Source organism: Podarcis liolepis (assembly GCF_965112155.1).
Source record: "Podarcis liolepis genome assembly, chromosome: 7".
Classification (NCBI taxonomy): domain Eukaryota; kingdom Metazoa; phylum Chordata; class Lepidosauria; order Squamata; family Lacertidae; genus Podarcis; species Podarcis liolepis.
In genome coordinates, this window is record NC_139561.1 from 31,827,987 (window position 1) to 31,843,104 (window position 15,118).

Consider the following 15,118-nt stretch of genomic DNA (forward strand, 5'->3'; position numbering starts at 1 on the left):
TAATCGGTTGCCATCAATTTGATTTTAACTAATTTTTATAATGAAATATTTTTAGAATGTGTTATTATTTGATTGTTTATTTGATTGTTGTTAGCCGCCCTGAGCCCGGCTTTGGCTGGGGAGGGCGGGATATAAATAAAAATTTATTATTATTATTATTATTATGTCTGCTGAGGCTGCCAGCAGCTCCCTAGGGCAGTGATGGCCAAACTTGGCCCTCCAGCTGTTTTTGGACTACAACTCCCACCATCCCTTTCTAACAGGATCAGTGGCCAGGGATGATGGGAATTGTAGTCCCAAAACAGCTGGAGGGCCAAGTTTGGTCATCACTGGCCTAGGGTCTCAACCGGAGAGCTTTCCCGTCACCTGACCCTCCTTATTAGAGATGCAGAGCAGGTGCCTGATCCCTGCCTAATGCAGGTAGATGTTACCTAATGCACTTTGTGCCAACACCTGGGGTCAGATCGGTCCCAGGAGAGCTAAATACCTTTGTTTTCCTGTTGTGTAAGCAGAGATGTCACTGGCAGCTTAAATAATTCTAAGCTTTCTTTTTAAAAAAGAACAGGAGCCAGCCCTGATCCGGTGTTGTTACATGGGATGGGCAAGGCTCTGCCTTTCCTTTTATAGCCCCACCCAGTTTACTCCAAGATGATTGTTTCCTGCCCTAAGTGGGAATGATTGACAACAGCCCAGTATTCTTGCTAATGTAATTCAATCCCCACAGGGATATTTTTGCACCTGCCGTTTTCTGCAGCCACCGCTAAGGAGTTGATCCTCATGAAGTTTATTCTAGGAGACCTCGCCATAAGAAGGGATTTTTAAAAGGCTTGGGAGTGGGCTGGGTGGTGATGCGGGGGCCACATGGGTTGCTTCATGGCCCTTCTGCTCAGCCTGTATGTTTTGCAGATGGCCATATGAATGTATGGAGTGCAGCATATGCTAGACAGGGTGCCATGTTGAACAAAACCAGTTTCTGGGTTTGGGGCGATTTTCATGTTCTGCAGGCAGCAGAATGAGGCGGTCAAATCACCTGCACTGGCAGAATGGACGTGCAGGTGAGAATACCTTTATTAAACACGTATTCAAATTTCCCTGCATATAAGGGAGGAAGGTTTGATCTCCCCTCCCAACACCTGAAGTGGTGCAGTCCATTTTTCTGATTCAGTTCCTGCCTCATTCTTCCTGATGCCTGAGTTCAGCCACAGACCGGATCTTAGGATTCTCGACCCGCTGTAGCAATGATGCCAAGCTGCTCAGGCATCTCTACAGCTTCGGTGGCTTTTAAGTTAGCTGAAGGTGGCTTTCATTCATTCTTAATTCAGGATTGTGTGGACTTGATTGCTAAAGAAGTATGCCAATTTAATGGTTTTTGTTACTTATACCTGCAGTCAGTTTTAAATCTCCCGAGATAGCGGACGATCTCGTTGCCCGGCGCCTTCAGCTGGTCCAGTCAATCAACCGCTTTAACAAGTAAGCTTCAGAAACTGCCTTCCGAGCGCTGCCTGCCGGTACTGCAAAGCATTAGATAACACTGCATGCAGTCTTCAATTGGGCTGGAGCTGCAGGTTGTCTTCCCAAGCCAATCTGATGTGGTGGTTAGTGTCAAATTAGGACCTGGGAGACCAGGGTTCAAATTCCCACTTGATGGCCATGAATCTCACTGGGCTTGCTGTGCCCACCACTTTCCCTGCTTTCCTTTATAACGGGGTTGCAGGGGGAGTGTCATTGGTGGATCAATGCATTTGCTTGTGCAGACACGTGTAGCACCTGCTGTGCATTTGAACAGGGCTTGCCTATGTTGTGCCGATCTAAACATTCCATATTTTGATAGAAACCGTAACCTGAGTTTGAGGTCTTCATTTGAGCAGGAGCTGGGACAAGCTTTTTGCCCTTTCGCTTAGCCCTTCCATAGTACAGTGGTACCTCGGGTTACAGATGCTTCAGGTTACAGACTCCGCTAACCCAGAAATAGTACCTCGGGTTAAGAACTTTGCTTCAGGATGAGAACAGAAATCGCACAGTGGCAGTGTGGTGGCAGCGGGAGGCCCCATTAGCTAAAAGTGGTGCTTCAGGTTAAGAACAGTTTTAGGTTAAGAACGGACCTCCAGAATGAATTAACTTCTTAACACAAGGTACCACTGTATGAGCCAACACACCAGGAGGTCTTCAATTAACTATTGTTTCATCTTTTGTCCAAACTGGAAAAAAAAACCTATGGTTACTAGCATCAGAACAAACCAGGGTTTGAAGTTGGTTCAATTACATTGACTTATTCCAATGCTGGCAACCATAGTTTCTCCTTCTGACACACCATTTGGCACTTAACAGAATTCAGCTCGGTCAGGTCTCTACTACTTGAGGCAACTTTCGGAGACTGCACAGGGAGCTGCAGCAGAGAGGATGGCTGAAAAGCCCTTGTGCTTCTCTTTTGGTTCCAGCCTTTGCATATGCCACCTGGTTAGTGAATCCTAAAATATAGAAAGGGAGACAGAAATGTTTTTCAATAAATAGGGCCACATCCAAAGGTGCCCCACGGAAAATTGACATTCTGCCAACATGGGGAGCTTTGATCCTGTGGAGGCCCCTGTAAGTGGATCAAAGAGTGATTTTTGCTGATTTCTCTCTGCCACTCCTCCATTTCTATTTAGAAAAATTCACCATCCCTCTGAAGAGATGGAGCATGTAGGGAAACTGCCAAAATTTGCCTCCCTCCACATCAGTTCAAAGGAGTGTCTGTTGGACCCCTAATGGAAGGGCACTTTTGAATCCAACTCACGATGTCCCAGCCATGTCCAAGTGTGTCACAGTGACACCTTCACTCCTTAGGTAGGGCTGACTTCGTTTAAAGAGCCTGATTAAAGAGGTCAGGTTGTACAACACACTGCGACGTCTCAATTAGTGGCTGGAGAATAAAGAATCCAATACGCAAGCTGGCTGTCCCTAATTTAGACTGTTGGAAAAGTAGCTGATGCTCCTAAGGGTAAATTTAAATGACTTGTCTTCTGACCTTTGTACGCTTAGACTCCAAAGGACAACTCATGACATTTATACCCCAGGAAGGTCAAATATTAAGAATTTTCAGCAAAGGCAACGGAGCAGGTTTTGTTACTGAAATACCGCCACCTGGTGGCTGGCAGAGATACAGTGCAGTACTGAGCGACTTGTACTCAAATATAACCAAGTTTCTTTTAACCTTGTTTGTTTGTGTCTTTAGGTCAAAAGACTTGCGGAAAACTATAACGAGAGATAAAAGTGTCCCTAACTTTAATGATGAATTACTGCACCAGGTAGGAAGACAGGTTTGAAATGAAGGGCTTGCTTTTTTACTTCATAAAATGTATATACCACTTGGTTGTAGAAAAAAACCTCAAAGTGGTTTACAAAAACTGCAAACTGAAATAAGTGGTGGCTGAGATTCTTGGGGTGTTAGTTCTACAAATGTGCTGGATATGCATCATAATAGACAAGAGTCTATGGCTGGGGAGACCTGATTTCAGACCCCAACTTGCTACGGAGTTGGTTGTAACTTACTCAACAGTCACACACACTCACCTGGCATGTTGTGAAGATAAAAATGGGAGAATCCCGATGTCTCCCACTGTGACCTCCTTGGGAGGAAGGGCAGGACATAATTAAGGTGTGCCAGCCATAGCCCCTTCCTCAACGTGGAGTGCCTCTTACTTGAACGATCCATTCCTTCTCCCCTATATTTTTAGTTATCTAGTGGAGAGGTCCAGTAGATGAATTGGTTCAGAAAAAGACAATTAGGATGGTCAGGGATGAGAAAAAAAATTAAGATATTGGTTAAAGATATTGGAGGCGGGGGTGGGGTAGGCACGATAGCACTCTTTAAATCCCTGAAAGACTTTCACAATGAGGAAGGCAAAGAGTTGTTTTTTGCTGCCCCAGAAAGCCAGACTTGACCCACTGGGCTGAAGTTACAGGAGGGTAACAGCTGATTAGTAGGAGAAACTTTTAATAGTATTTGCTTTAGATTTATCAGCCAGATAAAAATGAAACATCTTAACGTGCTCTTTTTTTATTCTCAAGTTAGCTATTAAGAGCTTTGATAAGAGCAAGCTAAAGCCCGTGGATCCTTTAAAACAAAGCAGGATGCAGATCCTTGACTCCGGCAGCAGAGGGGAGCCCACACTGGATGAAGTCGAGTCTGATGTGGCAGCAGCGCCTCTTAGGAGTAAGCTAATGCATCGGAGACACACGGTTAATGTGGCCCTTTCAGATGCAGATGACATCCACAATTTATCCAGAGATCCCCCTGTTTCTTCACTGGAAGGCTGCTCTGATGATTGATGCTTTCAAAAACACTGGCAAGGAAGCAAGTTTGTAACCAAAAACAACAGCAGCAGCAGCAACACCAATTGGCGTCAGTTCCACTCCCTTCAAGAATCAAAGAATCCTTAGGATCAAGGCATTCAAAACTGCAATGTGAAGACTGGCAGGAAGAGGAACCTCTCCTCCCTCAACCAACACAGTTTTGCAGTTGGAGACAGAAGGGCTGTTTATTTGCAGTTGGATCCACAAAACCCAACAGGTGTGATCTATTTTAAACACACACACAACTGAGATGTATATGGAGATATCAAAAACTATGAGACACATTAGTCTGTACTTGAAGTCTTGAAATCAGATATAACTGTAATGGGTGTAAGTTTGGAACAGAATACCTATGGGACTTCCAAGGCCTACATAATTATAGTTTGAAAATACAGCGGTTTCTTTCCATTTTTGCACTACTAGTTTACACCAATTGTTGAAAGGAATTACACACACCGGCAGCATAGTTTGACACAAAGGGCAAGATTGCACAGATCCTTTGGTTCTCATTTATTTTATTGAAACATGGGCCATATATGGGTAGTTGGACATGAAAGAGGTTATAGTCACTGTTTTATAAACAAAGGGTACATCTTCTTATGGAAGAGAGCAGGACTAGCAGAGTTGAGACTTGGATTTTGAATCATTTTATTTTATGTAGCAGCCCGCATTAGTGAACATATTCTCAAATACTTGTACTGAGACTACAACCTTACCCTATTTAATTTAAAATAGCAAATATGCATGGCACAATAATACAATTCCACTAAATGCAATGAGTCTAGCTAGAGAGTACATCTGTATCCACCAGGTCTTGGAAGAGCTGCTTAGTTGACCTTACTTGAAAAGACACTTCCAGATTGATAGATGGGGGCACTTTTAGTAATGGAGCGTCATTTTGGTAAACATTCCATTCTTTATTTTTTTTTAAAGAGGGGTTGAATTATCACTTGAACAGCACAATAACTTTTGTCAATTCCAATTCTGTTTTTATGTAATATTTGTAAACAATACATTGGGTTTTTATTGTTTAGTATTTCTCTGTTCAGAATGTTAGTGCAAGGTATATAAAAAGGTAGAATGCTAGTGGGCTCCTGAAGGACAAGGAAAAGTATATTTTTCTACTAAGTAATTGAGTTCATCTAGTTTTCTTACATGCCTTTGACTTGTGCCAAATGATGGGAGAGAGAAAGAAATAGTAAAATTAACTAATCTATGCTCTTAATGTGGGACTCTTTATTTATGGTAAGTCATGAATTGCAGCTTGCTGGGAGCTGCTGCCAAAAAGAATTTTCTGAAAACTTTATAGCCTGTTGCTCATGTTCCAGTTTTAGCAACACAGATCCAGTTGCATGAAGGTGTGGGTGCTTCTGTGGAGTCTGGAAGCAGGAGAAAAGGAATGCGTTCTGGGTCACCCTAAGCCTCCACTGTAAACAAGTTCCCTTGTATACAATTGTGAAAAATTATCAAGTTTGATATGAGCATCGTAGAGGGGGCAGGCAGCAACATGCATTGGTTTTTTCAAAAATCAGTGCCTAACGCTTTATAGCACCCAGAGACACGGGAAATGGTGTCTTCCCTGCTTTATCCCAAAGAAAGAGGCATCTGGCCACTCAAAATTCATTACCGGCTACAACTTGAACAGCCACAGCTGTAAACAATTAGTGCACCAGTGTCAATGTGCACTAATTATAGGGTCTTTAATACAATTACAATGGACAAATAATTGCTCTCTACAACTCAAGTTTCTTTATGGAAAGATTTTAATATGTTTCAAAGCTCTTATTATATATGTTCCACAGTGAAGAAGAGGGTCAAACCCCTCCTCCTTTTACAGTCTGCCTTACATGGATGTTGGTACAGTAGACATACAAAAACCATTTCATTCTGCATTCAACAAAAAGGCACAACCTGAAGTCACAATGGCACCATGATGGCCAGGGGAATTAGGCAGCTGTTTCAATAACTGCCTGAGAAAAGGAGGCAGTTTGGATAAGAACAAATATGTTTTGTCTGCTACCAACCTTTAGCCTGCGAGATGACAGGAATTGCAGTCTGACAACATCTGGTGAGCCAAAGGTTCACCACCTGGTCTACACAGTTCTGTGTTGCAACGATATTTAAGAGAGAATCCAGCTGCTGTTAAACCTTTAAATAATATTAATACGAAAGATTTAAGCACATGCTTAAGTCTTCTGTTGAAATGAAAAGGGCTTTAAAGATCCTGACTTTGGTTGCATCACTCTCAATCACTCATGCTATTAGCAAATGTATGGCAGGGGTGGGGAAAGACATCGCTTGAGAGAAATATTTCCCAAGCACACGTTATTTCAAGCTTCATAGCGTGCCAACCAAGATTTATCTAATTTTCAATGCAACAGATCATCCAGCAAGATACTGTATCATGGAACCATATTCTGATCAACAACCAACCCCTCTGGCTTTGGTTCAGTGAAACTGCAAGTGTTCCAGTACCCAAGCGGACATGACATGTAACTCACACATTACATCATGATCCTTTAACATTTAAACCAGTAGTTTTCAACATTTGGGGACCAACACATGCATTTGGGGACCAGTTTCTCAATTTTCTAACCTATCTGTACAGTGGTGGTGCTCCTGTTGCAATCTACCTTAGATCAGGCCCCAACATGCCAACTGAAGACCAATGCTTCAAAACCACGCTAACCGGGATTTGCTGTCCATTAGGATGCTGAAACGGCTTTAAAAACCCTAACAGCAAATTCTAGTTACCATCCTCGGGAGAAAGGGGAGGGGGAGCTTGCACATGGATGGGGAAATTCCATGGCTGTTCCAAATCCTTCAACCGTGGTTAAAGGATCATGAATGTCATGTTTATACAGCAGCCTCTGTATAAACATTGAATCTTACATATTCAAATCAAAATCTTGTATCCTGTGAACTATTTAGCCTGCACATGCAACTCTACTAACTTTGACAAAACCAGCAGGCTGCTTGCAACGCAGCTTTCCTCATTCCCTGCTGGGTTACGATGCATCCTGTTGCCACTGAAGTACGACGAGCATGCTGCCCACAGGTGCCAGTGGCATAGCAGTGTCCAAAGGAAAAATGAAGTCCAAGTGACAGGGAGTGAACCACAACTTCTCAGGCCTCTGCTATAAAAACGGTCTAAGAAAACCATTTCACTTAATTTTATTATACAGAACACAAGATCATCCTTTATATAAAAAAAAATGTGTACAGGGGAAAAAAGTGTAAACTTTTCATCTATGCTTCTGCCAGGCACAGCACACTTTCCTTGACATACGCCAGATGATTTGCCTTTCACCAATTAATCTTCCTCATCAGAATCCAAAACTTTCCTTCTGTTGAACTAGGGGAGAAAACACAGTGTAGGTGAAAATAACTTTGAGGCCAAGTTCAACAAGAGCTGCTTTTCCTCCAGCCAGAAGAATTCCCTGTTTGTGTTATGAGAACAAGAGCAAGCAGAGAGCTGCGTGAAGCAAGGAAGCTCCCGGGTTCTTTGCCAGCTGCATATCTCGCACCTGCCCAGCCTAAAAGTCAATACCAAAGTCTTTGCTCATTGCCTTGCTCCATTGCTAGATGTATTTTCAAGATGCATGTAAGCAAATCTATTACAATAGTATAGTCTTTACATCAAGAGATAATAGGGACCAGCTTGTAGGCTACATCCTCCCCACCGGCAGCTTTATCTCATGGACTGATTAAAGCGCTCTCAAAAGAACAAACTGGAGGATATTTTTTCTCTCATCTTAGAGTGAAGCACTACAGCACTAAGCTCGGAGATGAAGTCACCTGCCTACTCTTTCCTAGAGTTCAAGGCTGCATTTCTGGCCACTCCCACCCCACCAAACTGTAAGCAGTAGCCATATGCAGATTTTCTGCTCTGTATACGGTAAGTTGTCAGCTTCATACAGGAAGAAGCATGCAGATGTAGTAAACCTTTAACAAAAAATACTGGCTATGCTGTGATCCTGCGACCACTCTACCATTGGCAAACAGGCTCCAGTTTTTAAGATGCCCTACCTTTACTGTTGTTTTCTTGTCAGTTTGCTGACTCACTTTTTCAAGTATTTCTATCAACCCTTGTTCAGTTACCTAGGAAGTAAAAAAAACAATCTCATGTAGCAGATACTCATTTGGTGGGAATGGCACATTTCCTCCTCGCCTCCCTCTGGGGGCAGAAGGACACACCCTATACAAGCAACTTAAACACTACACACAGGTAACACTTTCATCCAGAGCATCATGACAGTGGAAGGACAAAACCAAACAGCAAAGACCACCACCACAGCATCATTAACAGGTAATCTGCTATCCCCCATGTCACATAAAACGATTCATCAACTTTTTATAGAAGACTAAAAAAAGCGATTTGGAAACAAGTGTGAAGAGGCTAGAGAATTATCCTATAACAGTACAACTTTTTAAAGCTTATAAATCAATGTTTTGCTGGATGTGTAAGAATTATCTTGCCAAATGAGACAGATCCATCTAATTTGGCATTCTGTTTTCAGGCAACAGCAAACTCAGTCCAGCAGAATAACCAGTGTTTGCTTTCTACTAACGAACCACAAGGTGAAGCCATGGTTGTTTGTAGCCTTCCTAACCATGGCTTGTTATCACTGTGGTTTAGCATGATATCCAAACCCTTGCTTGACCATCATTTTGTCGGGCAACAAAGACACAAAGCAGGAGCAGGTGGAAAACAAGCCAAATGTCAGAGAAACAAGCGGCAGCTTTTTTGCTAGTCTGTGAGGGGATTCATGGTGTGTTCAGTAAACTGATTAAATCGAAACCACGGCTTTGTGTGATGCACAAAGCCTGCCTGCATTTGAACATTTATTTATAAATCTGTATTTCATGAAAGTTATTTCCTATATTTGATTCACCAAGAAGTCATGACAGAGATTCCACTTACCTTCCCACCTAACTGTCCAAACCTGCCCATCTGTATGAGGTAATTCTCCACCGCTTTTGCCTTTTCTGGTTTCACAAGCGCTAAATTACTTACTGAAAAAGGAAAACAGATATTTTGCAATATTTTTTTTTTAAAAAAACACCAGATTACTAAAGTCAGGCAAAACTTATTGTTCACAGTACTGCAAAAGACCTTGAACTGTTATTTTAAGATGGATTACTGATCTATGCCTGGTCTTATGAAAAAGGAAAACTGTATTTTAAGGAACTCTGTATACTGCTTTGTTCAGACATGGCTTATTAGGATCTTTACATTTCCCTCCTGCTTTCTGATTGTTCCATTCCACTTAACTTTTAGACTGGGGGAAAAGTCCAGAGTAATGCCTTCAGACTGCAGTGCTTCAGCGTCCAGGAGCAACTGACAAGAGCTACAGATATGTGCAAAGGGGAACAGTCAACCATCCGCTTGAGGTCAACTCCAGTCCATAGTCCTAGCTTAGCACCCACCAATACATTTAGGAATACCACTACAGTATTCTGCAGAAGCAGCTTTTAACTCAGCAGTCCTCACTAATGACCATTCTAGAATAATTAACTATATATCAACAATAAGTTCAGAAAGTAGTATCCAGTGGCGTCTCCTCTGCATCCTCCTTAGAACACAAAAAGCAAACGTAGTGAGAATTGAAACCTGCTCTCCACATTAGTGTGCCTAGCACTGGACCCAAAACACTGTATTATTTTCCTTTAGTAAAGTTAAGTATGTGCAATCTAAGTAAGATGGACTCAGAGAAAGGTTTTAGAAGTTGGTCAGAATACATCAAGGATGCTTACATCTGGCACGAGCTGCCTGATCCAAAAGCTGAGCCAAAATGTTATTCCTCATTTCTGATTCCCTGTAATATAAAAATTATGCAGTTAAATTATAGCTTCAGAAGATGTGCAGTGCATTGCAAGAAAGTAAAACACACTGACCATTTTGTACAACCAGAAGTTTCATATTTAGACATTGCTAGTACTCAATTATATTTGAATCATTTAAACTACTATCCTTATGGAATTTACTGTGGAATTTGAGCACAAATTCATTTATTATTATCTGGGAAAGAGAATCCAACTATGGAAACTTGAAACACATTCAAATCCAACTATGGAAACTTGAAACACATTCAAATCCAACTATGGAAACTTGAAACACATTCAGTTCAGAGGCAGATCACAAGTTATTCATGGCTCAAACCCCTACAAAGGTTAAACTCTCACTTGTTTAACAGTGGGCTCTTGATGCAGGAAGATTACATACCCATTTAGAAGAGTATGTGCATTGTAAAAATCTAATAAAGACAAAAAGGATAGGAACCTTATTTAAGGAGAATGACAAAAAGGGGGGAAACTCTACTGGTCCCAATGTTCTGTGTCTCTTCTGTTTCTGTCTCTATATCACACTTAATTTAATAATAAATGCAAACATGGCAGCCCATACCTCTGTTGCTGTTTATTTGTTTCACCTTCATATTTCCTATAAATTTTATTATTATATTATAAAAAGTTAATTTTATCCCACCATCACACCTGCAGAGACATGAATCTGGATGACTCCCAGTAGATGTATCTCACAACATGCTTCCAGTCATGCGGTAATACTGATTGCAGGATACAATCATACTAGCAAAAAAAAACCCCTAAGATGTGAAGGGGTGCCTTCTCCCCGCTACTGTACACGACGTAATAAAGGGTTATCAGTCTACCGAAAAGGTGGCTTTTGTTTTCATCCCCTCTGTTACCTCTGTTTTGCTTCTTGCTGTGCGATGTCACTGGAAGGATCCTGAAATGTCAGAAATAAGAACCAGTTTAGTAGTAAAGCATAGCACTACTGAAGAAGTACAAACAAACAAACAAATGCTAAAGTACACATATAAGGCCAGGACTCTTCTTATACAGAAAAACTCATAAATGCACAGCTATTACTGCTCCCAGGTAGGAAGAAGGCACTAGATCCTAAAAGATGAGAGTCAACTTTTGAGGGTGTTGAAGTACGCAACCTTCAGGTAATATAGAATCTACCAATCAAGATGGGAAAGTAGCTATTCTTCAGCCCCACAGATGGACAAGTTACTTAATACATGCCTGCAAACTGTGATAAGAATTGCCTGTAGGTCACCAGGCAAGAAAACTTCACAGAAGTTTCTTTTTTTCCCTTTGATGCCACAAATGGGCATATAAGAACAGCTGAGCTGGCAAAAAAGATGTTGTGTACCAGTAATGCTTTTGCAAAGGCTGGCTCTAGATTCCTAGTCAATGGCTAGATTTGACAGGCCCACCTTGGTGGATGACTGACAAGTGCTTTCTACACAAGCCCCTTCTCCAGGTTGGTAACTGGGTGTGGGGCAGTGGAGTAAAGTCATTTAAGAACCTTCCATGAGCTGCATTTGGTGCTGGGACTGACAATTACTGAGCCCTATTTCCAGACAGTGGCCGAATCACAGAACCCCTGCTCCCTCCCACTCAGAGCCAGTATGGCATAACCAATGTCAGAATACAACCATGGAGACACAGGTTCAAATCCGCACACAGCTATGACACTAGCTGGGCCACCTTGGGCCTAACCTACCTTTCCCATGGGGGTTACACGGATAAAGATGTTGGGGGGGGGGACGGGACTTAGGGTTGACAACAATCATGCCTAAAAGCCCACACGGGTAAACACAAAAAAACCAAACCAGACAGCACCATCAGTCCTTGTTTTCTCTCTTTCAACTGGTTAACTTCATTCATTTTTTAAAAAAGAGAGATGTTTGTGTTAATATTGGATGTAAGCTGCTTTGGGCTTTTTTGCTGGAAAAAAAAGAAATAGAAACCCTGAAAATAAGGGATATGCTGCCACCCCTGTATATACACTTTCGTGGGCGTCAAGCCCCATTGAACTCAATGTGTTTCCTTATTGAGTAGGTATGTAGCATTGGAAATAATCCCAACACGTGTGTGTGTGTATACAGACGTGCGTAATACACAAAACACGGGTCTCTTCCTCTGACTTCTCCCAGGGTGGTCTCTGCGCCCCTCCCGCCTTGCCTCCCACGCCTGAGGTGGCCCTGAGCCCGCAGTGAGGACTAGCGCCATGCAATTAAAACCGAAGGCCCAGGCCCGCCCTTCCCCTGGCCGGCCAGCCAGAGGGGCCTCGCCTGTGGGCCAGGAGACCAGGCGAAGCGCCGAAGGCGACGCCCGCCCGCGTGTGAGGGGACGGTGCAGGCCCGGCGCCCTCCGCTCCGCTCACCCCGTGCTTGGCTTGCAGCTCGGCCATCCTCTGCTTGCGCAGCGCCTCCAGCTCCTCGTCCGCCATGGCTAGAGACAACGAGACGTCGGTGACGCGCAACGTGGGCGGGGCCGCTTCTCTCTTCAATCTCTCCCGTTCCCTTCAGTGCGCCGGCGCAAGAGCAGGCGAGGCTAACGCAATCACGCACCGAGAGGAGGAATTATAGCACAGGCAGCGGAAGCCGAGCGCCGAACAGACCAAAGGAAGAGCCATCAATAGAATCAGACCGCGAGGGTTTTCACGAGGAATCTTTCTCGCCCACGACCCTGAGAGTAAGGGTCTCGCGCTCTACCAGCTGAGCTTAAGAGAGAGAGAGAGAAAGTTGGTGAGCAAACGATCAATGCTCGCCTACTCAGAAGTTATCGTAAGCGCCCACTGGGTCCAATAAGATGTAGCTTCTCCAATACTGTACTGTCATGAAATTCTGCTCAATATTGATCCAGAGCAGAACTCCGACGTATAGTTAGCAGAGCAAAAACTTAAACACGTTGCAAGATTCTCCCAAAGCAGACCATAGGCAATTAATATTTCATCCAGCACAACTTTACTGCTACTGAAGGCAAATGAGCAATAATGGTCACAAATCAAATACATTCAGGATTGGCACTGTCCATAAGAAATCCAGGTGCAGCAGACTTGACTTTAACTTATAGTAACTTATTATTTATAAGTCTAAACCTTAACACTAAGCATACTATGTATAGAACACCACACCAGAAGGAAAGAAAGACAGACAGAAAGAGAAAAGTGAAACCCAGGCTCCTCCTGGCCTATTATTATCGTCAGCATGACCTTGACAGAAAGAGATAAGAGAACCAGTTTAAGCCAGCTGTACTCAGCTTCTCTGAAGGTATAACCCAAACATCATGAACCTTCTGCTTGTTCCTTTTCACACAGAAACTTCCAGAACCCTCTTGAATTAATTAGAATAGGGAAGACCTCTACATATCAGATCAATACTTTCTGTACAAAAAAATGCAAACTGACATATACATGTCGTGAAATCATAGAATCGAAGAGTTAGATGGGACCCCTAAGGGTCATTTAGTCTAACCCCCTGCAGGAACCACCAGCTCAATAATCCCTGGCAGATGGGCAATACAACCTCTTGCTTAAAAACCTCCAGTGAAGGAAGGAGGGAAATGCCAAGAGCTTGAGTTGCAACAGCGGGGGGATGTAGAGAAAATGTATAAATGTATGTAAGTTTTATACAGATTTGTGTCCTATTATTAGCTCTCCTTTTTATTGATGAACTTCCTCTTTTTTGGGAGCTGTGAAAGTGCACAGACCCCGTGTGTAGTTAAGCCCTTAAGACTGATAGGACAAGCACATTTCATGTTGGAGGCCTTTTGCCTTTGGATGTCAGTTGTTGGGGATCCAGAAAGAGGGGAAGAGTGCTCTTGTGCTCGGGTCCTGCTTATGGGCTTTCCATAGTGGGCGTCTGATTGGCCACTATGAGGAGAGGATGCTGGACTAGATGAGCTCCCTTCAGTCAAATGCAGCTTCAGGTTTTTTCTTATGTTCATTCATTGCCGCTAAGGATTCAGCGTTTCCCATACATGGATCTCCTGCTGTTTTTTGGGACTAAAACTCCCATCATCCCTAGCTAGCAGGACTAGTGGTAAGGGATGATGGGAACTGTAGTCCAAATACTGATGAATACCCACATTTGGGAAACACTGGATTAGGCTTTCTATGGCTAGGATCCACAATGGCTATGTTCTAAAAGACGCCTGCTTCTTGGGAGAAAAGCAGTGACAAACCTAGACAGCATCTTAAAAAGCAGAGACATCACCTTGCTGACAAAAGGTCCGTATAGTTAAAGCTATGGTTTTCCCAGAAGTGATGTATGGAAGTGAGAGCTGGACCATAAATAAGGCTGATTGCTGAAGAATTGATGCTTTTGAATTATGGTGCTGGAGGAGACTTGAGATTCCCATGGACTGCAAGAAGATCAAACATATCCATTCTGAAAGAAATCAGCCCTGAGTGCTCACTGGAACGACAGATCCTGAAGCTGAGGCTCCAATACTTTGGCCACCTCATGAGAAGAGAAGTCTCCCTGGAAAAGACCCTGATGCTGGGAAAGATGGAGGGCAGAAGGAGAAGGGGACGACAGAGGACGAGATGGTTGGACAGTGTTCTCGAAGCTACCAGCATGAGTTTGACCAAACTGCGGGAGGCAGTGGAAGACAGGAGTGCCTGGCGTGCTCTGGTCCATGGGGTCACGAAGAGTCGGACACGACTAAACGACTAAACAACAGCCTCCACTGTCAGAGTCAGCATGCATCTGAACACCAGTTGGTGGAAACCCCTGGAGGGGAGAGTGGCTGTTGTGCTCTGGTCCTGTTTGCAGACCTGGATGTTGCATTAGATGGGCAGGTTAGGTTAAGAGATGGTTACTGGTCAGTAGTCATTAGTCATGAGGGTGGCAGTAAATGCTTCTGAATATTAGTTGCTGGAAGCCACAGGAGGGGGAAGTGCTCTTGTTCTTGGATCCTGCTTTCATGCATCTGGTTGGCCACTGTGAGAACTGGATGCTGGACT

General features: G+C 43.2%; 2 protein-coding genes across 12 annotated transcripts in view; one reads left to right on the forward strand and one right to left on the reverse strand.

Moving 5' to 3' along the window:
• Nucleotides 1–5,560, forward strand: part of ANKRD27 (ankyrin repeat domain 27) — a 78,719-nt gene extending 73,159 nt beyond the window's left edge. For all 10 annotated transcript variants that reach the window (XM_083512513.1, XM_083512514.1, XM_083512516.1 and 7 more), the window contains 3 exons: nt 1,389–1,470; nt 3,215–3,287; nt 4,051–5,560. In XM_083512513.1, the coding sequence (XP_083368639.1) occupies nt 1,389–1,470; nt 3,215–3,287; nt 4,051–4,311 (416 nt within the window). In that variant the 3' untranslated portion in view covers nt 4,312–5,560. The remainder of the gene's footprint in view (nt 1–1,388; nt 1,471–3,214; nt 3,288–4,050) is intronic.
• A 520-nt stretch (nt 5,561–6,080) lies between these two features.
• On the reverse strand, nt 6,081–13,487 carry PDCD5 (programmed cell death 5). Of its 2 annotated transcripts, none has more exons than XM_083512527.1 (6): nt 12,533–13,487; nt 11,043–11,083; nt 10,093–10,154; nt 9,260–9,351; nt 8,365–8,436; nt 6,081–7,690 (listed from the first exon to the last, which is right to left on the reverse strand). In XM_083512527.1, exons 1-6 carry the CDS (start codon nt 12,596–12,598, stop codon nt 7,649–7,651), a joined length of 375 nt encoding a protein of 124 aa, XP_083368653.1. In that variant the 5' UTR covers nt 12,599–13,487; the 3' UTR covers nt 6,081–7,648. The 2 variants fall into 2 exon arrangements, with proteins under 2 accessions (XP_083368653.1, XP_083368654.1); XM_083512528.1 differs by lacking the exon at nt 6,081–7,690 and adding an exon at nt 8,285–8,310 and having other exon boundaries at nt 8,343–8,436; nt 12,533–12,685.
• Between the last annotated feature and the right edge of the window lie 1,631 nt (nt 13,488–15,118).

Excerpts from the sequence above, each read along its gene's own strand:
- PDCD5 (XM_083512527.1), bottom strand. The coding sequence starts at position 12,598 with ATGGCGGACGAGGAGCTGGAGGCGCTGCGCAAGCAGAGGATGGCCGAG. Across the intron at positions 8,437-9,259 it reads TTGGACAGTTAGGTGGGAAG|GTAACTGAACAAGGGTTGAT; the intron begins GTAAGTGGAATC and ends TTTACTTCCTAG. Across the intron at positions 7,691-8,364 it reads ACAAGAAAACAACAGTAAAG|TTCAACAGAAGGAAAGTTTT; the intron begins GTAGGGCATCTT and ends TTTCTCCCCTAG.